The sequence below is a fragment of the Epinephelus lanceolatus genome, chromosome 8, assembly GCF_041903045.1.
Source record: "Epinephelus lanceolatus isolate andai-2023 chromosome 8, ASM4190304v1, whole genome shotgun sequence".
Taxonomy (NCBI): domain Eukaryota; kingdom Metazoa; phylum Chordata; class Actinopteri; order Perciformes; family Serranidae; genus Epinephelus; species Epinephelus lanceolatus.
In genome coordinates this window covers 25,266,414-25,289,744 of record NC_135741.1, presented here as the reverse complement: position 1 = coordinate 25,289,744, position 23,331 = coordinate 25,266,414, and the positions used below count along the sequence as shown (strand labels likewise).

Here is a 23,331-nt window from a genome sequence, read left to right as displayed (position 1 = left end):
AAATACAACTTCAGATAAGTCATTTAGCATATTTACCATTACTGGTTGAAAAACAGTGTCTAAATTGCCTGTGTGTAAAGAGTTATTTTAGTAGAAGTTTCAGATTAATATAATTTAGACATGGTTTATGTGTGTTAAGCTAGCAGCCTGTAAGATCTGTCACCCAGTTACATATAAACATATTTATGAAGATTTCAAGATTAACTTTATTGTCCCATGAGTGGGAAATTTGTCTTGGGCTTTTTCACCCCTGCTGCAGCCATAAAACACACTGATAACACAACATAAAAACAGGTAATGAATAAATAGATAAATCAAATAAATAAATCAATAAATCAGTAGATAAATAATAGTGCAGCAGGCAATAAATAGTACAATATAGTAATAAATAGGAAATTAAAACAGTAAAGAAAAGATTTATAGTCATCCAGGTCATAGGACACCTGGAAGTGTCACGTCAATGGCAGCAGATTAACAGCGAGTCCAGGTGCCACACATCAAACAGAACGCTGCCACTGGTTATACCTGAATACCCCAGTCACTAATTCATAATATGTTTTCACTATTCTGAAGGGAATATAAGCAGTAGAACCATTTTTTTAAAAATCTACACCAATAATCAAACAAGCTATATTCAATTGTCTGTGTGACCTGTCTTTGAACAACCTTTTAGGGTTAGTTACATTGTTTTCAGTGGCTTATCACCTGATCCTGATTGCATCTCAGGTGGGATGAGAAGTGATTTCATCACAGCTTTTTTTCTTTGATTCTCCACAAAAGAGACCATTCATGAAATCAGCTGGTATTGACTCACCACCCATTATGAGCAATACCATGATAGCAGTGTATTGACTCAAAAATGTAGATACTTGCTGCCATATAAGGGAGCATATAGATGCATTATAGTGAGACGTGTCTGTATAAATAGCCTAAATACATTATATAAAATAATACAAGAACAGGAGTATCTAAATGATCATTGACTTGAAGGATGTTCAGGTCTACAGTGGAAAAAGTCCATGTTTGGAGCTGTATATTTAAATCATTTTGCTTCTTACAAGCATACTGTACAAATATGTTTTGAAATCAGAAAATTAAATATAATTTTTCTTTTGAGATCTTCTCTCAGGCTGGCTTGAATTTCTGTTTAAATTTCCAGTTTAGAAAAAAAAGATGGGAGTAATTTTTTTTATCATTTTAAACAGAACAACAAAACACGTGGAAAGCCTGCATATGTACACTGTACTCCACGGTAAATAAATAATAGAACAAGGACTTCATTACACCAAAAATTACTGTAGAAAACTACAGTGTGAATCCGGAAAAGGAAAAGGAAATGGTTTGTGCAGAGGTCACCGAGTGCTCGCGGTGGCAGCCGGGACGTCGGCGGACTGTGTGCCTGCGCTGAGGAAGGGTGCGTGTCCCCAGTGTCCGCTCCGGTCGCCCGGTTAGGAATGCGCCTCACGAACCCGGTGTGTGGTGTAATATTTGACGAGCCGCCAGCGGGGACTGTGGTCTAAGAAGAGTCATGGTTTGGCATCGCTTATACCATTAGTATCTCAGCGTGCAAGTTTGATTCATTGAGCTAGCTGGCGTTAGCCCGCTTCGTTGATTCATAGCACGCTAGGTCGCTAGCTTTAGTCTGTAGCATACGTGCTAGCCGGCTAGCTAGCTAGTAAGCTAGTTTCAGTGAGCTGCTGGCCAATCCAGTCAAACAGGAGAGAACCAGACCGACTGCTGAACCCAGCCGCTATTTCGGAAAGAGGAGGTGGTGGCAGGCGGGGGCCGGGAGAACGCGACGGGGTGGAAGTGAGTCAGGAGCGGCTGATGAGTTCAGATCAGAGCGTAGAGCCGCCGCTGCTGCAGGAGGAGGCTGATCCCGGACCGAAGACCGGTGGGAAGGACGAGGCTCCGCTGGGGAGCGAGGGAGGGTCAGGCGGCATGGTGAGTGAGGCCTTCTTTAGTTAGCTAGCGAGCTAGCTGGCTAAGCGATGCTGCTCATTGGAGACCTGTTAGCACTGTACGCCCCCCCCCCCCCCCCTCTGCGCGACCAGCGATGTTCATGAAGCAACAGCTAAAATTAACGCAACCAAGACATATTTTAAGCTACTAAGTTTCAGCTTGGCTTTGACTTTGCTGCTATTTGCGTAATCGCTGTCTGACAGGGTTTAATCGCAAGGTGTTATCGAGTATCAAGCGAAAACAGTCTCAGACACAGCGGCACTTGCACGACTAATAACTTGCAGCCAGTACAGGCAGGTGATTTTATACACTTCTCGTTAGCCTGCTCTCCACTGCAGCTCCCGTAGGTAGCTAGCTAACGTTAGCTTAGCTACTGTAACAAGCAAGCTCATTAAGTAGTTTGCTGAGTAATCATTAGCCTATAAGTTAAGTTATGACACAGCTGGAACTAAGAATGACGGCAGTGGTATTGGGAGCATATAAGTACTGATTGAGTTGTTTTCGATGTGTAGGTAATCGATGCCTAACGTTAGATTACTGGCCGAAGGGTAAACGTTCATTCACCATCGTTATCTGTTAGCTAATCGTGCTGGTAGCTAACGGAGCTAGCGCAGTGACATGCGTTGCAAATACCTGGCCTGTGCTGCGCAGCGCAGTCAGCTGACAATTGGCTCACCACGGCCTGTAACACAGAAGCATGCATTGTAACCATGTGTCAAGTTGCACGGCACATAAATGTTAGTGCTCCTTTTTAACGAGACTGAGGCCTAAACGTGTGGCACAGCCAGTCTTGTCTACTTGGAGGAGAGAAGTGTCTTGAGTGATATTGTGACCGTCAGCTGCACTCGTCAGGCCGGGTGCTTTAGCTAAAAGGGGGGAGGATCTATTTGCAGGTGGCAAGTGACAATGTCAAAAGAAGAAGCTGGAAAATTTGACAGTTACTGGCGTTTCAGAGTTAGTGTACAGTTGTCATCCATTCCTCTTTGGATTAAAGAGCAATCCACCATTGGTTCATGTCAGGTTCACATCATATATCTTAATGGGTACAGTATGTGATCTATTCTTGGCCACAGATCTTTGCAGGGTCAGGGTTTCACCCCCAGAGCCCTTTTGATATGGAGTGTCACATCTAATCCTTCATTAATGTGCATCAAACACACAAGTATGTTGGTTAAAGTAACACAAAGTACTGCTGACATCATGCTTGTTGTTTTTATCAGCATTTACCACACAGACTTTGTGGTTACTAGAGGCTTTTATAATGGTTCTCCTTCTCAAGGTTAACAGGTTAATAGCCTCCTTTGTCTGCAGGGGCGCTTTGTGGTACATTTCATTGCACTTCTCTGGTTTCCAATTAGATGCCATTGAGGCCCAATGGTATGCAGGTGTTCCTGCCATCCTTAGATTGCACCAGGTGATTTTAGTTAGTGGCCCCTCAATATAAGGTTAGAGTAATTAGTGAACTCAGCAGGTGTAGTGATGGTTGGTCTCAGTCCTGAACCACATTATTAGAGACCATGCTTTTCCCCTTGTAGAAAAATGCAAAGTTTGGTTGTTGTTCCTGTTTTGTGTTTTGTCTGAATGTTAATGCATTTGTGATAGCAGAGGTGCCTTTGCACAAACAGTACTGCTGTAATGTTTGTCCAAACAACAAAAGGTAAAGTTTAATTTCAGTTTCTGACAAACAAATTGGTCCGTCAATTGTTTTAATTCCATCATTGTCTTGTATTTTATCGAGTGTTAAGTGTTTTGTGAATTGAAGCATAATGGTGGCGCTGGGCAACTAATGTTTTATGTATTGTTACATTTATATTCTCCATGTCTATTTTCATAATTACATCATGTTATCATGTTCCCCTCAGATTTCCAACTTTACGACTTTAGGTTTCCTACATTTAACAGCCTGTTAGGTTTCGTAGTGCACTGAAAATGTTTGCTGCTGAGTGCTCAACGTTGGATATAAAAAGCAACTCAATGTGTTTGTGTTGATAAATGAGTGTTAGTAGCTTGACAGGATAGGTGCAAAACATGCCATGTGCTGTAGTGTGTTTAAAATGTCTTGAACAGATCATATTTTAACAGTAGTCTGGGAATGAGTGTGATGCCAGTCAGAGATGAGACAGCAAATCTGGGGTGAATCAGCGAGAATATTAAATACATGATGTACATCATTGTGTAGGTCTCAATTGCAGATAAAACATATCATTCACATATTATAAATCTGCCTGAATACAGAAATTAGTCTTTCAAAATGCAGCAGTCCAATTTAATAAATACTTGTTGTCTCTATTTTGTGTGTGTGTGTGTGTGTGTGTAAAAAATGTTTGAATATGCTCAAATGCAAACATCTCTCTGCTTTTAATGTTGATAAGAGTTGAACTTGCCTGATCCTGCTGTTTGCTGGTTTGAAGGTCACCTCTAAGGGCGCCGGTTTGAACCCAAATGCCAAGGTGTGGCAGGAGATGCCTGTGGCCCCCAGCGAGGCTGTTACCAACAGCCCTCATTGGCCCCCCTCAGACATCAGTGAGGGTGAGACGCACATACATCAGCCCAATTAAATATCCCATATTTAAACTCATGCTTGTTTTTTCTCATACAGAACATTAGAGTGTGAAAACAGCATTCTCTTTGGACAGTGACATCCTGTGTAATGATACAAACACTGACTCTTTACATTTGTTCTCAAGTGTAAACTAAATGGTTAGCTGTGGAGTTTTTTTTACCTTTTTGCCAACAACACACATCTATGTATTAAATTACACACAGTACTAGCAAAACCTTGGGAGATGTATGGACAAGGTGAAGAAGCCCTGGAAAAATCTGCTGGTTCTGAACTCTTTACCTTGTTCACAGGTTATTCTGAGCCTTCGTCTGCTGGGTGCAAGCAGTACCCTGTGGGATTCACGGCCCTGGATGACAGCAGCTCCACAGCAACAGCTGAGATAGCAGTAAATGGAATGGACCCTCCAGAGTTGGGCTTTTCCCCCGCTGAGTCCACGACAGGGACCTCAGGTCAGTCACGTCACAGCACATGCAGTCGTCTCCACACACCAACTGTGACTGCAGCTAACTCTGTCATTGCGTTCATTAATTTTTAGTCTCTAGATAGGATGTGAAACTGTGTGGTCTAACATCATAAACAGTTCCCACTACAATACTGTTGTGCAAGTATTGCCTCACCGATGTGCTTTTCACTGCAGCACATTGACCCGTATCACTCTGTAGGTTTTCATACCAACCAATCACCTCAGCAGATGATTTCAGCGGGTAGTCTTTGGCTGAGATGAATGAAAACCTGCAGACTGCTGCCTCCTCATGCCACATAGTTCAATTAACTTTATCGTCCCCAACGGGATATTTGTCTTGCAGCCAGGTGAAACTTGGAACACAGACTACTGGGCCACACCTAACCAATACAGTTATTTGTACTTCATTAACCATGTTCAAATGTAAATCATGTGTTTGACTTGTGGGATGATTAACATACTATTAACCCTTGTTTGACCCTTTGCCTAAAAGGTTACTTTTAGTATGCGAAAAATACCAGGATGTCCTGCATTTGGCCGCATTTTGCAGTATGCAAGCCAGCATGCTTTTGTGGCTATTCGGACCCACTATCCTCGGCGTCGCGGAACATGCGTCACATCGACTCAGAGACGGGTGACAGCTCACACTACAGACTGTGATGGATATATGCCTGCAATCCATTGTACTCAGAACACAGGAAAATACTACCTCTGACAACAGAAGTGCAATAGAACAGTCATTAAAGTCAGAATTCCAAGTCAGAAACCCGTGCGAGATCCACCTAGCCTGAGTTCGTCGACATAAACGAACCTATTTAGTGTTTTATGTGGTGTTTGTGTTGTGAAACCTTCTGTGACGTATAAGCTGCTGTTTCCATTCAGCTGACTTGTGCTTGATACAAATATTTGGTAGCATATCTGTGTCCACACAAAACAAATCCACACAACTTTTTGCTATTGGCCGTGGTGGTTCACACTATTTCGCTGTGCACCAGTCGACACGATTTTGAGCTGTTGTACTTAATCTTAATGAGCACACATGGGGAAGACAGTTGACTCATTATAGATGCAGTTTCTCTGGGCTAATGGCAGTGCTGTAATTGATGTGGGTCCTCTGTAGATGCTTGTAAAGCTCAGGGACTTGACATACAAACATCCGTTTGCTGCAGGCATCCATGCATTCCCGTGCAGGTGCACTGTGACACATTTAGACCAGAAGTCGGGAATTCCAACTCGGAATTATTGACCTCCAACTTGGAATAAACTGCATACGGACAAGACGGTCAAAGTTCAAGGGGAAATGTTAAAAGTAGTATGTCCCAATTGTATGCATGGTCCATGCAACAGTACGAACTTTGAGGGCAGTTACAGTATGTTCTGAAAGTAGAAAGAAAATGAGTGCGATTCAGAGCCCAAGCTGTTTTCACAGGTGTAATTATGAGCAAATTGTGCTCACATAATTTGTATATCACTGCTTATTAAAAGGTAATGGGACAACCTGCACTGTACAGTCAGGCTCAGTGTATTTCTTTAGATTGAGTGAAAGGGAATTTGTGGTTGAGATGACGTCACAGCCATTGTTGTAATGCATCTGTTTCTGCTCTGAAAAGCCTGATCTGGAGACAGCCCTGACAGTGACAAACATATAATTAACACACTACAATCACCATGATAGTGGAGTTCATAAGCAGTTGTGTTGTATCATCACTGACATTTTGTGTTTGGTTCTCAGTGGATTCCAAAACTGAAGAACAATCTCCGATCTCCTCTGAGAATCTTCGAGAGTCTCTGAAGAAGGAGCTGGAGTTTTATTTCTCCAGGTAAGACACGAGCACTCAAATCACCTTTTTATGCTGCAGAATTTGCGAAGTGGACTTAGTTATTTCCCAAGTAAAGAGAGGACTAATCTATATGGATTTGTTGTTTTTGTGTTTTCAGAGAAAACCTCTCAAAGGATCTGTACCTGATGTCCCAGATGGACAGTGACCAGTTTGTCCCTATTTGGACTATAGCCAGCATGGAGGGCATCAAGGTCCTCACCACTGACATAGACCTCATCCTGGATGTGCTGAGATGTAAGTGGAGAGTTTAAGCTGGTTGTATGTTAAAACAAGCTGCTTGCATCTGTAATGTGTTTGATTTTAAATACCTTGAATTCCCCTCAGCCTCTCCTATGGTACAAGTGGATGAGAAAGGGGAGAAAGTACGTCCTAATCACAAGCGGTGCATTATCATCCTGAGGGAGGTCCCTGAAACCACACCTGTCGAGGTAATGCTAACTCGTGCAGACACTTGGCAGTAAATACTGCACAGCTGATGTTTACCTGTGAGTAAAGTGAGAGATGATTGTTTGTGTCTAATTCACAGGAAGTGGAGTCACTATTCAAAAATGACAACTGTCCAAAGGTGATAAGTGTTGAGTTTGCACACAACAACAACTGGTACATCACATTCCAATCAGACACAGACGCCCAACAGGTAATGCAGTCAAATTGCAGTCATTTTCACACTGCCAGTTGGAGTGCTGTCTTGAATTGCCTTTTCATTCTCTCTTGTGCTCCCATAGGCATACAAGTATTTAAGAGAGGAAGTAAAAACATTTCAGGGAAAACCCATCATGGTGAGTTACATTAAAACTCCCTTGTCATTTCGGAAAGGCCCGTTTTGTGAGGTTGTTTTTAGTTATTTCACTCTGTGCTCTTTCCTTGTTTTTCCGTGCCGACAGGCCAGGATAAAGGCCATCAACACATTCTTTGCGAAGAATGGCTACCGTAGCATGGACAGCAGCCTGTACGCTCAGCAGTCCCAGAGCCAGTCCCAGTACAGCTCTCCGCTCTACATGCAGCACGTCTACCCTCAGCAGCAGTACCCAGTCTACGGCATTGTACCTCCCACCTGGACGCCTTCGCCCACGCCGTATTTTGAAACTCCTCTGGTGAGATGCACTCACACTGCTATTAGACACATGAACACAAACCTACTCTGGAACTCACCCTTCACGCTTCTCAGTGGAAGACACTCACTCCATGTGTTCATTTTGTGTAATCAGCATTAAATTTGTAAAATGTGACACAAATTATAACCCTTAAAAGCAAAGAAATCATTAAATCACCATCACTGTAACACACTGTCCTAATACAGCCTCCTCACTTCTGAAAATCTCACTCTGTTTTGAGAAGTCCTGTTGGTATTGACGATAATCTACAATTCAACACCAGCACTGAAGAGCTTTTTTCAGCTCGGATCTGAACAAATGAGCAGAACCTCTCGACCTGCTTTAGACTCAGGTTTAAACATCCCACTGCAGCAGACTGCCTTTGCACAATCTGCTTTCTCATTTCCATCCATCAAACACTGGAATATGCTTCCAGCTTAGTTTAAAACTTGCACAGACTTTCATTCTTTTTCCCACGGTGCAAAAAATACATATTGAGCAAGCAGTCATGTCGACATCAATTTGACCGCGATTCAGGTTTTTAATTGGAATGAATGGTAATTTTGTAGTTGTACTGGATGAATGTGCCGGTGTTTTTATGTTGTGAGCTTGTAGGTTTGTCTGTATAAGAGACTGTGTAATGGTGTTGTATGGAAATGAATGTTTTTAGTGTCTGATGACTGTTGCGTGTATACTGCAGATGGAAATTGCCAAATCTGGCATAAATCATGGCCACTCACATGAGATGTCTTTTTTTATTCTCCATGGTCCTGTAAAGGTTTACCATGTAGGATTGTATAGTTAAAGTAAAAAGTAGTAAAAGGTAACCCTAGATTAACTCTTATTATTCTTGCTACCTTTTTAAAAAGCCCGACCTCACCTGAGCACCGTGGGAGTACACAACCTGAGCACAGAAAATACAGGCAGAGGGCAGAGTCTTGGCAGAAAAATACACCTCCACACTTCCAGTGGGTCATAAGTGATGATTGAGAGGGATTACTTCTGTGTGACTCTGTACATTCTTTTTTTTTAAGGAAAGTCCTGCATAGTATACCTACAGTAAATGAAGCCATAAGGCATTTGACCAAAGTCTTTTATCACCCAAAAAACTGCATTGTTGTTGTTAGTCTGTGCCATATTTCTCCTGACCTCCTGAAGAGAGATGCATTTAGTAAATTCAGATTAGTTTTTTCCTTTCTTGCAATTTAAATCGTCAATACACATAAACACATGATATTTTGCATGATGAGAGTCTTGTGAACAGTTTTGGATCTACATTAGATGTGTTTTCAGATCCTTGTGGCAGCAACTGAAGTAAATTATTTGACACATTGTACTTATATACCACATGAAAGAGGATTTGTAAATAATGTCTTACTTTTCCTTGTGCAGGCACCGTTTCCCAACAGTAGCTTTGTGAATGGATTTGGCTCTGCAGGACACTACAAAACTGGCTCCAGTTCTCTTAATATCACACGCCCATTCAACAGAAACCGGTAAGGATTTCTTTTCCCACATGCTATTTGTTGTTTTGACTTTTTTCTAGTTTTGACTTGAAGGAACAGTGTGTAAGATTTGTCAGGGACCTGCTCCCTATGTAGATATAAACAGCTATTCTAAGGTAAAGAAAACACAATGATTCCTATTTTCAGGTGATTATACACCAAAAGAAAATATACTTTTTATACTATATTCCATTCCTGCCAATATATTCCTCTAAATCCTACACACTGGACCTTTAAATCTAAGTCTGGTATTTGCGTAAACATATTCTAATTGACATATTTTACCACTTGTGTCATTGTTTGCATGATGTTAAACTGTAAACATCAGATCATCTGCAGTTTGATTTTGTCTCAAAGATAATGTGACCTCACCAGGGAATTGTATTCCCTCCCTGTCTTCTTACTGTCCCCACAGTGTCCCCCTCTATTCAAGAAAGAATGTAATAAATGCCTTCAGGTACCACTGCTATACTGCTATAATAAGCTTCATCGCTACCCTCATCTCTTATCATACTGCAACAGCCAAATGACTAAATCCATAACGGGGCCCTTGCCTTCTGCCAGTCAGACTTTTATGGCCATGATCCTTCTCATCAGTGTGTAAATGTTTGTCGCCAGGTATTGGACATCCTGGATTTGTCATGTCATTTGATAAATGTAGGCTTGCCTACTAAATGGCAGCAGTTGCTATCTGATTCTGAGCAACTGGCTTGTTCCAGTTATGGCCTCCTTGGCTCCAAAATGTCGTCTCTGCATTGACATTATTACATGTAACAGTTTCTCTACATCTCAACTAACCACCCATTTTATGTTTTGTGTTGTTTTTTATATTGGTGGTACTGCTGCTTTCTCTGTCTGTGTATTATTACATGTCGTGTGTTATATGCTATAACAAAGAAATGATGACAGTCTGGAGTTGACTCTAGGTCAGGAAGCTGTCAAGCTTAAATTCGTATGCTTTAAATCTTTCGCAAAAAGATGACATCTTTGCGAGTTTGTTTATGTTGTGAAAAAGCAGCTTCACAAAGAAGTATCGCACTGGACTCTTCTAAAGTCCGACCCCATGATGAGATCAAGATGCGCATAGAGGGAAACTGAGGAGTGGAGTGACGGGCTTTGTTCTCTCTTTCTCCTCTCCATCTTCTCCTTCTCCTTTCCTTTTTTCTCTCTGTCCTTCCCTTCCAAAGCCAGGAGCTTCACTCCCGTCCCGATGAGCGTTCAGATTATGAGATCTGAGGGTCACACACTCACGACAAGATCAGTCCATGTGAATCACGCTGCTCGGTCTTTGACAGAACAGTATCTGTCTCAAAGTGTTAGCGTGCTGCATTTAAGTGTTAGTGTACTGTCTGGGTCTAACATGGGCGTTCTCAGCTCCTTCATTGGCTACAGTGTCCAAACATACAGTATGTTAACATCAAAGTCTGTACAGCTTCAGTCAATCATGAGCACAAATGTACCCCCCCCCCCCCCCCCCCCCCCCCGCATGTCTTACCCCGAGGACACAGCATGCTGTCTTATTCCTCCAGCAAATGGTGAACACAAGTGTTTCCTTTGAACTCAATTCTCCGCTTCAGCCTCAATTATCTGAAAATTGTTGATAGTGTTTTTTATAAAGGCTTGTTGCTGTCTGTTCCAACTGCCATTACGTAACCACTGTGATTACAGTGCAGTTCTCTGTATGTAACGGCATTAATGTCCAAGCACAAGCTCTGCTCATAGGACCATACGGTGGTTTAACATGTCAGAGCACATTGGTTTAGATTTGCATTACTGTGATGGCTGCTGAACATTTTACAAAGCATAAAGATATTAATGGCACTGGCACATTTGTGTTGCCTGACATCAGACAGAATTGTCGGTTTATGCCTTCACTTTGACATCGTGACCACTTTAACTGGTTTCCGTGGGGGGGGATTTGATTTTCCAAAGCTACTCATCAGAGACTAACGTGTCTGCCTGAATCTGCCGTCATTTAAGTCCACACTGATGCGTAGCCATGCCAACACACTTGTTTTCATGTAGACTTGGCATGTAAAAACCACCAGTATGGTCAGTGTAACATCTCCTGAAGTTTACCCTTAAAGACCTGCGGACAAAATTATTCCCCTAAACAAAAAGCTCTACAGGAAACACTGGTTACCAGTATGTCTTGAGAGTATTTTCAACCTAATATTGACTTTACTCATCTTGACCTTTTCCCCTGTGTGACAGAAACCATGTGAAGCCCCAGGTGAGGACAAGCGAGGTGACCTCAGCGTCTATAACTCCCGTCCCCTTGGAGAGTCTGACTGGACTACGCAGCCCGCAGCCTCCTGCTCCTGTTGTTCCCACAGTCCCCACCACTACCACTAACCCAGTCCAGACGGCCTCTGACCTGAGCTCAGCGTATTCACATCTCTCCTCCTCTTCCTCGTCTTTGGACCCCAGTGATGACAGCGGCATGGCTGGACGTGGAAGGTAAACCTGTTTCGCCTGACTATAATGGCTGCTGGTCATCGGCTGTGCCTTGATCTGTGACCCTTGAGTGTTGGGTTGCTGTTGACAAATTATTTATTTGCTTTTCAGACGGAGCACAACCTATAGAGGGACACGGAGGAGGCGAGAAGATGAACGAATCGCGGTAAATTGCAATTTTTATGTTGCCCTCAAACGTTTATGGTTTAAAAGTGTAAACCATCTCATCATCTTTGTTTGTTGGCTCCTTTTCAATTTCCTCTTTCAGAGGCCTGTACCGCTAGCAGAGGTCAAGGTGCCTCCACCCAAGTTTGACTTGGCAGCTACCAATTTCCCACCTCTTCCTGGCTGCGTAGTCAGCACACAGGGAGAGCCAGTACTAGAAAACCGGATGTCAGATGTTGTGCGCGGTTTGTACAGGGACAAGGTAAGAAGGAATGAAGACTGTAACAGTTTGTAAATCTGATGGATACACTGCACTGAGGGGGAAATCAGAGGTATAATGTGAATGCCTTCTTCCTTTTTACAGACAGAACAAGCCAATAAAGAAGCCACTGTGAGTCCAGCTTCAGTCCAACCCCCAGTCGCAGAGGAGACTGTGGCCGTCTCAAGTCCTGCCCTGGCAGCAGCGAAATCTGCTTCACAACCACTTGGACCCTCAGCCCCTGGGTATGACTGTCTTGGATCTTTACATCTTAATTCAGAATAATTGGCACTTACACTGTGTTCACATACTAAGTGAAATTTTGCCTTGCGTTACTCTTGCAAATACGGTCGCTAGAGTATTTTTTTGAAGTATCCACAACTGACAAATATTTGCCTTTTAAAGATGTGCTAACTAATAAGGGAAGGCAGCTAATAGCTAACTTGGTTTGTAGTTTAGTTCAACAGATACCTTGAATCAAGTGATGTGAACATGGAGGCTCCATAGCCTGTCCCAGCATGAACCAAGATGGCGACACTCTATTACTTCTCATACTGTCACGGCATCGCGTTACAGCTTGACTCCTTTCACTTCTTACCTTTCATAATAAAAGACCAATTTCAAATTACTCAGGGCATTTTGCCGAGAAGCAACTCAACAAAATGGCTTACACAAGTGACAAAAACATATTTTGAGACCTTAAAATGTAGTCCTATGGCTCACTCACTAACCTCCAAGTCCTATCCTTTTTTTTGTTCTGTGCCTGTGCAGTACTGACGTTGAGTCGTAGAGCTCCGTGTGCACAAAAACGGCGACAATAAGTTTGTCCTCAGTTTCTGTTCCGCAGTAAACTCGAGGATTTCAGCTAGATCACAACACTCATAGGCTTTTGCAACACAGTATCACTGCAATTTGAGTTATGCGAGTTTGTGTCTATTCTTATCTTTGCATGGACTTTGTGTGTAATCTCACTGTGCAAAACACTCGCTTCACACTCAGTGTTAACACTGAGTTTCAAACCCCTGCAATAAAATTTTCAAAATGGTAACCTGAATGTCTGAAACTTGTTTTGACAGTGTTACCCGTCAGGAGAAGAGGGTTGAACGGGCAGAGCCTCCCGCTCCAAAAGTGGCTCCACGCACACCTGTTCAAACCACCGTAAACCCACCCCCCACCACGCAGCCTGTACCTAGCTCCAGGCCTCAGTCCTCTGCTGCCTCCACGCCAGCGACACCGAGCACGCCGACCCCTGCTACAGCCACTATACCCACCCCTGCACAGGTGAGAATGTGGTTCTTTGTACCAATAGCCTCCACCTGAACATAGTACCCGATGATGAGATCTTTTGCGCATAGAGGGAAGTGAGGTAGTGGACTGACTGGCTGTGGTTCTCTCCCTTCTCTCTACCTGTCACTCGTCTTCAGTGTCTCTGTCTTTTATCTCTCTCTGGCCTTTCCCACCAAATGTCCAGGATGTTCACTCCTACCCCGATGAGCGTTCAGATTATGAGATCTGAGGGTTTGATGAGGGAAATCATGAAATGTATAAATGGCTGTGTTACATCCCTTTTGAAATTGTGCTTGTTCCCTGCTTTGGTTCAGGAGCCTCGCAAGCTCAGCTATGCTGAGGTCTGCCAACGGCCACCCAAGGACCCTCCACCTGCGGCCCCTGCCCCAGCTTCCACAGGCACTGCGACAGGCCAGCCTTTACGCGAGCTGCGCGTGAACAAGGCCGAGGATCCGGGCTCCAGCAGTGGTCCTGGAGACAAGCAAGAGAAAGGCCACGACAGGGAGGGGGGATGGGAATGCAAGGAGAGCCGACCACCACGTGAACGTGACTCTCAAGGCTACTACCGCAGCAACGGCCCCAGAGGCACCGGGGGCCTCAAATTTCGGGACCAGAGGCGCCCGCCTCCGGCCCGACGCAGCTCCCCCCAGGGAGGCTACAGGCACACTGGCAAAGAGCAGAATATCCCACCAGTATCGCCAAAGTAAAAACTTGATATGAATAGAAAAAAGATGTATGAATATATACATGGATATATATAATTATATAAAAATGAATAATGTAAAAGCAACAACATTATGGTAGCCACCTTTCCCCCCTGGAACTTGTCCACAGAAAAGCTTTTAAAATGACAATAAGACCGGGACATCCAGGACTAATGGGCAAAATGACACCTGAAGAACTTTGAGTGATTCGAAAAGGAAACAAAAATCATGTTTTGGCCTCCAGCATTATGCTTAAAATAGTTTAAGTGCGATTTACCTGGAGGCCGTCTCATTTATGCTCAACTAGGGAGAGGTGGGATGCTGGGCCGCGTAAACGGCCCTCTACCTTTTTTTTTATTTTAAAGAATAGATGTCTGCAAGAACAATATGCACTAAGAAGAAAAGAACATGCATATATGTCATGTACATATACAAAGATATCACTAACACGCAATGAGACATCAGTTGTTTTTTTCTTGTGTGCTTAGGTTTGCAAGTATGACTGAAGGGTTGACTGATGTCTGTGTATGCATTGATTGTTGCAACATGATTGAAGTGCTTCAGTGTGCTGTTGCACTGATGTAATGAAATGGATGATTTTTGATTTTTACATCAGAGACTCTGGATCATTGTCCTGGAACTGGACAGTGTGGTCTTCTAATGTATATTAATGAAATGTGTTCTATGGTGGTATTTTGATCCTGGTTCATAATTGGCTTAAATTGTATCAGTCGGATATCAGAAACTGTCGATGTACGCCGCAGTCAGATGTGTGGTTTTGTTTGAAGCCGAAATCCACTTTGGGGTGCTCACTGGCCTGTTAGCCACGGTGAACCTGCTAGCCTGGTCCAAAGTTTTTCATGTTAAGTTTTATCTCCATCTATCTGAACTGTTTTTATGGGGTCGACCCACTCTGATGGATTCAGAACATTTGTCATGTTGATAATCAGTCAGGTTCTCTGTTTACATGTTTGTTTTTTGGTAGTAGGGTGACGTTTTCCAGAGAGAATAAAAGACTAGGTTAATGATGAGATTTGACTGTTCAGTGCGCCTGGTGGTTTAGGTGAGGTTTGGCTTTTCTACATCATCACAGGATATCCAGGTTAAGCTTATATCTGTGAATTGTTCTTAACAATGGCATAGTGTCAAAAATAGACTGAGCAGTGCTGTTAGCTGAGGATGATAGCTACATGATGTTTGGCAGCCAAGTCGTGGGTATAAAGAAAATTGAAACATTTTCACGTGCTATGTGCCAGCTGCCTACGATCATAGTGTGCTAGGATAAAGTTTTGATTTTTATTGACGAGGTCTGCTAAATAATGTAGTCTTGGGGAAACTTTTGGCCCAGTGAAACTGGATTTTGAAGAAGCTGTAGAGGTGTAGTTGCCTATGCTATATTGTGATAACCCTTCACTAGAAAATGTGTGGGAGAATGTAATTGTAATAGTACTGAATTTACGGAGGGAGGCTTTTGACAGCAGGTATCCACCAGATTGTTTTGTGCTTTTAGGGTGAGTTTGCTGTTTTGTTTTGTTTTTTTGTTTTTTTTTTCTTTCTTTTTTTTTTAATTTTGAAAAACAAACGATTGACTTAGAATTTGAAGTTTGACTCACTGTATGTATTGCTTTTTAAATTTATTTATTTTAATTCTGATGCACAACGCTTTTCTCCCAATCTTGGTAGGCTGGTTTCCCCAAAGTTGTGTGAAATCGCATTGGCAAAATAAAATCACGCATATGACATTTATATACTGTTGGAAATGTCAGCTGAGCGAAAAATACTTGATGCATTGACTTTGGGTTTAATAATGCAGTAAAACGAGTAACCAATCACTGGGGCTGTTATTTCTTTTTCATTAATGAGTATGAGCAGCTAGTGATTTAGTATAATTAAATAAATGCACTAACTTGTTTTTAAAAAGAATCTTACTCATGAGTAATGTGAATCATTTTAGAAGCATATGGTTGATGTTGACAGGCTTGCAAATACCTACAGCAACACCCCCCCCCCCCCCCCCCCCTTCATCTGTTTGGGTTATTTTCTGTTAATTTGGGTTGGGGTGGCAAAAAGGAAATATAGTAATGGATCAACCAAGTGTTTGAGACACAATCCTAGAACTGTATGAAATGTCACCAAAAATAAATTATTTTGATTTGGCTTCCCTGTGTCACATTTCTTTTCCATTTCCTGGGTTTTGTATGTACACAACACGTATCAGTGATTGAATGGGTCGCAATGGTTCCGAACTGGTTCAGCCATGGGGTCCAGATCTCTCCTTAGTCATTAATTCAAGGTCCACACTTTAATACAGTCAGCATCATACTTGCATTTGGCCATGTCGTTTAGCTAGTTTGCTGTCTGTCAAGTAGCTGTCCGTTAGTCACTCAATCTACAGCAAGAAACGGCTCTTTGAAATGAAAACTGTGATGTTAATTCACTGTACTTCAAAATAAAGTGCTTGCGTTTTTTGTTTTTTTTTTACACAAATTTGACATTTTCATGAGTCACCTGTGGTCCATTCAGAATGGACCCACAACCCATTTATGGACCACAGCAACCAGTTGGGAACCCCTGTTTCAAGGCATTAGCTATACAGATGAATTTAAAATGTTCTCTCGGCTCTCCTCCCCTTAGAGCTCCGCTATCTGCCAGCAGGAACTGACATTTCCTGTCAAAGTATCAGGGTCTTGTGTGATTTGAGCCATTGTGTGCCTGGGATGGATTCTAATGGTTTGATTTTCAAATCTAAAAGGGAAATGTCTCTTTGACTAAGTTGCCCTATGTCTGCATCCATATGTGTTTCAAGATAAAGAATGCCTGTGACACTACAGATAGCCTGTAAAAAAAAAAAGTGTTAAAGGGGAGCTCCACCCATTTTCAGAATGCATACATCTTATTCCAACTCTCCCAAATCCAAAAGCTAGAGCACTAAAACTCAAATTTGCAATGTCATGGGGTTTAAATTCTGGAGCTGCTCCACTGACAATGAATTGGGGAAAATGCTCTAGATGACACTGAGAGCACCCAGGGGAATGTTCTGGGTATATGGGTACATTTTGTGTTTCAGAGAACACTACAGTAAAATAAAGCTCATTTTTGGTAACAAAGGAAACAAACATTGTGTGGCTCCACAAAATCAGACTCCTGTTCATTGACTATGGAACAGCTCCAGACTTGGACATCACAAGTTTAAGACTTATCTGGTTTCTGGTTAGAGCGAGAATAGTTTCATATTCGCAAATATTGACTGAACTTTTCTAGGCCATGGAAATAATATCTTGGAATTCCTAATTTAGGCAGTGTTCCCCTTTAAAGTCATTAAGTCAGTAATGGATAAAACAAAGCAAAAATGTAGATTTGTGACAGTTGGGTTAAGGACAGTTTGGGTATCAGTTTTTATCCCTGTGCAGATCCATACACATCAATTAATTGAGGTAAAGATGTCACACTGTACTTAAAAATGACCATCACCATTTCCCAAAGCTCACGGTGGTGATAAAAAAAATTGCTTGTTTTGTCCAAAATACAGCCTGAAACCACAAGATACTCAGTTTATTATCACAGGAGTTGAAGAAAAGCAGCCAAGCCTGACAACTGACAGACTGTAAGTTGGAGGTGTTTGGTATTTATGCTTAAAAATTATGTAAACAATTAATTATAAAAATAGTTACTGGGCAAGACTGACAAATTGATTAGTCAACTAATATTTCATCTTTAATTTGATCAGCTCCAAAACCATCTGGTTCATGATACCTGGTGATTATAAAATGTTCTGTCAAAATCAGGATGCAGATGAATAATGAGCGTCTGGACCTGGATGTTAATGAAGAAGTGCTGAAAGCTGGTTAATCAATTGACAAAACTGATCTCAGCACATTTTAATGATCGAGTAATCAAAGAAAAAACACCCAGTTCTTTCAGCATTTGTTTCTCAAATGGGATCATTTGCTTATTCTCTGTGTTAAATATTCATGTAATCTGAACTGTCGGTGACAAAAATTATTAGTTTGATGACGTTAGAACTTCTCACAGCTGTTTTCGCCCCTTTCTGACATTTTGTGTCCACGGGCCCAGACGACATTACGCAACTATGACTTTATAAAACTTGAAAACATAAATGTTTATAGTCTGTGGCTCGTTGGTCTGGCTGTCCACCAGGGGCTGCCTGCCTGACCTGTCAGTCTTCAGTGATTTGTGAAGCCACTTGTTCGATTGTACCTTAACATGGTCATGGGCTGGAGGCATTCACAGCACGCTGTTGGTTGGCGGTGTGGACATACATGGCTATTTTTGGAAAGTAAGTACACTCGGTAAAGACGAGCCTTCGAGGCAGACATGGTAAAAGCCGGTACTCACAGAATATATCAAACTATGTGAAGTTAAAGCAGAGCAGCCGTTGGGGTCGGTTCAGTTTAAATACAGGGGAACAGGAGCTCGAGGCAGAGGGCGTGCCGAGCGAGCTCTGACGCTTTGTTTATGTGAACGAGCAGCAGTCGATACAGTAACCCGACAGACGTTCAAACCGTGGACCAAAAACGGTACGTTGTTTAAGTAGCATCGGTAATTTATCAACGATTGATGCGAAAATAATTTGAAAGAGCGCTCACAAGTGTTTCAAGTGAATGTCATTTGCTTTTTTTCCACCTACGAGAGTCGATTGTTCCTAGCATCTCGATGCTAACGTTAGCTTGCTAGCTAGCTAACTTAGTGCTAGCTGCCGGTGGAAAATGTAGCCAGGGATATTTTTTTACTCTGAACCAACCCAGCATCGTCAATCGGCTCTTATAATTTGTATATTGCAATTATTGTGCTATTTTTAAAGGTGTCATTTGGTTTAAAACGTGCACCACGTTTTTTCCCCCTTTTGTTGTGGAGCATATTCTAGTCAGATGAGCTAGCGTTAGCTGTCAGCGACAGTCATTTGTTTACCTCTAGTTACTTGCATGGCTAATAATCTGCTGCCAGACATCTGTCGGGCCACTTTGATGAAGCAGCAACCGCAGAATAACGTTATGCATCGGCTCATGATAGTACACGCAAACACCATCCAGGGCAGAGCAGATATTGTGTCCTTTCGCTTTTTATTTAACCCCAAAACAATTGTGACTAAAGAACAGGGAAAATATGTTAATTTGTCAAATGTTACCAGTGTTCATTTTGGTAATTAAAGTTATTATTTGTGGTTGTTATCATGCATGGGTGCATGAAATTTCGATCTTAAGATCAACAAATAAATTCCTCGAGATCATTGGTCTTGGCAAATTGACATGTGGATTTAAAAAAAAATAGGTTGGATATATAACAGACTCCCAAATAAAGGGAGATTCCTCTGGAGCCCCAATATTCAATGTAAGTCGCCTTAGAAGACCCGACTATGTACTGCCAATGTAATTCTACATTAAAGGAATACTTTTCTACAATATGTGCACATTTATTTGTCACAATCAAACGACACTTTGATCGTGATATTCCATGGGGAAGGTCACTAACTTTGCAACAATGTACTTTGGAAACCTCTGGTCAAATTGTGCTGGAATAAATGCATTTCTATATTAAAAAAGGTATGACATAATCATGTGACATACACTCCCTTCCACTACCTAACAAGAAGTCTAATCACCCCCAAAAAATCCTGAGAGACCATTCAATTTTTTTTTTTTTAACAATTCTTTCAAGGTCCAGAGATCTCCATTAACCCCAACTTCTTGGAAATGTGTTTCAGTGTGCTGTAGTGTCACCCCGGCCCGGGTGCCATGGTCCTCAGTTACACATGAGCTCTACTATGTGGTACATCATGCAAAGCATTCAAAGTAAATACTCTTTGTCTGAGCGGCTCATTCGCACCATTGCTGCCATCCGCTCATTCCCACACGACAATGTGGAGGATCTCATTCGTAAGGTAGGCCTGCTCATCTTCCAGTCCAACTTCAAACAAATAACATCCCTTAGCTCCAACAGTTATGTTGACATTATTTATCTCCTGTATGCCCTAAGGGAGCTGATGTGAACCGGATGCATGGCACACTTAAGCCCCTGCACTGCGCCTGTATGGTCGCTGATGCTGACTGTGTGGAGCTGCTGCTGGAGAAGGGTGCAGAGGTATGTCATGGATAACTCCTACAAACAGGACCACTCCTCATAGCATACCACAAGGTTTGAGATTAGTTTACTACCTTCCAGACAGCCACTGTATGATATGAAAATCAATGCGCAGAGAGTTGAATCTTAGCTAATTATCACACTAAACATCAGTGCACGACAAATGTGTCAGCGGGACCTGTTTTTAAAATGCTTTCCTGTTGGCATTTTCAAGAAAGTTTTAACATCTGAAATTTAATAATACGTGCAAAAAAACATGCAAAAATCAAACACAGTATGTAGACAAACAACTTGCAGTTAGCAAACATGGAACCGAAATTATGAGAATGAGAATTCAGTAAATTTTGCCACTAGAAGTTTGCTGTTTGACAGCCAACTCTCTAGTGTCAGATGTTTATACTTAACACTTAAAAACAACAACAAAAAAACAACATAATGGAATTCAGCAGCAACATGTCTTTTAGAAACACTGTCATTATTAGTCAGATAATCACTATTTGGTAAAAAGTAATTCCGTATTTTATTTTATTTTATTTTTTTACTTTGAGTGAACCAAGCCTCTGATTGTAGGGCTCTGGTTTTGTGTCGGTGCGAGCAGCACTACAACAGCTTGGTATTTTCCTGACCTTGAAATTCTCTTTGCTCGTCTGTGTGATATTTTGGTGGCCAACAACCACACCCTCTGATCTATATTGCACTTCAGCAAGCCCTCTCACACTCTCTGCTGCTGCACATACTTGTGCACATACCAAAACATCAAGTACATAGACCATGCACCTCAGATGTACCACTTTGTGCAGGCCATTCTGCTTGCACAGTTAAAATATGGCACAAAGTGTTGTTAACTCCTTAGCATAACATTGCTATTTGCATTACATTTCCTTATCAGGTGAATGCTTTGGATGGATATAACCGCACAGCACTGCACTATGCAGCTGAGAAGGACGAGAGCTGCGTGGAGCTGCTGTTGGAGTATGGGGCCCAGCCAAACGCCCTGGACGGCAACAAGGACACTCCACTTCACTGGGCCGCCTTTAAAGATAACCCAGAGTGTGTGAGGGCCTTGCTGGAGAGCGGGGCCTGTCCTAATGCCCGGGACTACAACAATGACACGCCCTTGAGCTGGGCAGCAATGAAGGGTAACCTAGAGAGTGTAAAGGTGCTTTTGGACTACGGAGCCCAGGTTCATGTGACAAACCTGAAGGGCCAGACCCCTATCTCTCGACTGGTGGCCCTGTTGGCCCGGGGCCTGGGTACTGAACAGGAGGAGGAGTGCTTGGAGCTGCTGTGCCGGGCAGCAGGGCGGTTTGAAATCCGACGGGCTGATGGCACCCCTCCCAGGGAGCTGAGTAAGGATCCTCAGCTGCTGGCTAGGCTGACCAACATGGTGGCTCATGCACCCACGCTCCGCTCTCTTGCACGCTGTGCTGTCCGGCAGAGTCTTGGTGTTCAGTTCCTCCCCACGGCTGTTAAAGAGCTTCCTCTACCAGAGACTATCAAAGACTATTTGCTGCTGAGAGACTGAGGTGATGAAACCATTGGGGAGCTCTCAGACATTGCTGATTATTAGACAGCTTATCACACAGCATTTATTGGCAAGGAAGTGTCTCCAATAAATTATAGGATGTTGTCAAACAGTGGCCCTCATTTATCAAACTTCTCGCAAATAAATACAGATTTCTGTCCCAGGATACACGTACAAACCTTTCCAAATCTTTTTTTATTATGTGGTGGTTGGAGAGGCAGTGTGTCTTTGAAATTTTAAATACTTACGATTAATTTTTCATAGGCAAAATTTGCAGCAAGTATTTAATGGTATATCTTAAGAAATGAATTGAATACTATTATGGTTTGTCACAGATCATGAAAAAATGTTAAATTGAGTTGGCTGGTAAAATAAATATATGCTCATTGAAAGATTAAAATAAAATTTAAGATAGGGTTATGAATGAGGGCTAATGTCTCATGGTGCAGCCTATCGAGAGGATGCAGTTTCTGATGTAGCGCTCAGGAACAAAAGTTATGAAGTGTATATGATAGTTGGAGTGGCCATCTTTCTCTCAGTGACTTCTCAGTGAACTCACAATGCAATCATTTTTGCAATACTAAGGAAAAACAAAAAATAATAATAATAATAATTAAAAAAAAAACACTCTTGATCAGAGCAGAAAAGATTGTGCCAGATGGGAACCCTTTTATTTATCTAGAAGCAACGTAATGTTGCAGAATATTATCATTGGTTAAACAAAATGTGCCAGGCACACTAATCTTGCCTCTATCTAGCCCTCTGGAAATGTGCAGCGCTGATAAAAGTGATGTCAACATGCCTGCTGTCATATGTGATGTACTATTTATTTGGGCTTTGTTTTAAAGAAGGATGCAGTTGCCAAGGAGAAATAAAATGTTCTTTTTTTATGACAGATCTTTGTAGTCTTAACTTGCAACAGTGTGGGTTTTCAAAGGTGCTCCCAGGTCCAAATTTGTTTGCAGCATATGTTTAAAAAATACTTTATTTTAAATTAAATGTTTAAATGTTACAACCATGAAACGGCATGATTACTAAGTTAATGTCTTTTAGTGAAAGACTCACTAAATAAGCTTGCAAGATGTATTTACGTTTGTAATGGCATCTGTCTGAAATCTGACCAATTTTGTGCTTGATTTTGTTTGCTTGTTCTGTTTCTGTAAACAATTAACCCCTTAGATCACGTCTTGTGTACACCTGCAAAAGTGCTTTTTTCTTTGTCAATGAAAGTAAATGCCTTTATATTCCGTTCATTTTCTTCTTTTCATTGCTCTTCACAAAAATGGTGAAGTTAAGGTGCTTAAATGAAAAGCTATATTACATCTAACAAATCAGAAATACTGCCACAAGCAGCAATGAGCAAGGTATAAGCAGACTGCAAACTTCAACGTTATAGGACCTCGACTG

At 42.0% G+C, this 23,331-nt stretch overlaps 2 protein-coding genes across 4 annotated transcripts; both read left to right on the top strand.

The window, feature by feature from the left end:
• The first annotated feature begins 1,388 nt into the window (after positions 1-1,388).
• larp4aa (La ribonucleoprotein 4Aa) lies at positions 1,389-16,457 on the top strand. Of its 2 annotated transcripts, XM_033629078.2 has the most exons (17): positions 1,389-1,944; positions 4,374-4,491; positions 4,816-4,974; positions 6,721-6,808; positions 6,927-7,063; positions 7,154-7,257; positions 7,356-7,466; positions 7,555-7,608; positions 7,714-7,923; positions 9,316-9,419; positions 9,844-9,885; positions 11,643-11,888; positions 11,997-12,051; positions 12,154-12,312; positions 12,415-12,554; positions 13,386-13,590; positions 13,911-16,457. In XM_033629078.2, exons 1-17 carry the CDS (start codon positions 1,828-1,830, stop codon positions 14,301-14,303), a joined length of 2,442 nt encoding a protein of 813 aa, XP_033484969.1. In that variant the 5' UTR covers positions 1,389-1,827; the 3' UTR covers positions 14,304-16,457. The 2 variants fall into 2 exon arrangements, with proteins under 2 accessions (XP_033484969.1, XP_033484970.1); XM_033629079.2 differs by lacking the exon at positions 9,844-9,885.
• Positions 16,458-18,449: 1,992 nt separating this feature from the next.
• asb8 (ankyrin repeat and SOCS box containing 8) lies at positions 18,450-23,178 on the top strand. 2 transcript variants are annotated; one of them, XM_033630159.2, is made up of 4 exons: positions 18,450-18,597; positions 20,023-20,199; positions 20,295-20,399; positions 21,289-23,178. In XM_033630159.2, exons 2-4 carry the CDS (start codon positions 20,071-20,073, stop codon positions 21,922-21,924), a joined length of 870 nt encoding a protein of 289 aa, XP_033486050.1. In that variant the 5' UTR covers positions 18,450-18,597; positions 20,023-20,070; the 3' UTR covers positions 21,925-23,178. The 2 variants fall into 2 exon arrangements, with proteins under 2 accessions (XP_033486050.1, XP_033486051.1); XM_033630160.2 differs by lacking the exon at positions 18,450-18,597 and adding an exon at positions 18,607-18,838.
• Positions 23,179-23,331: the final 153 nt, after the last annotated feature.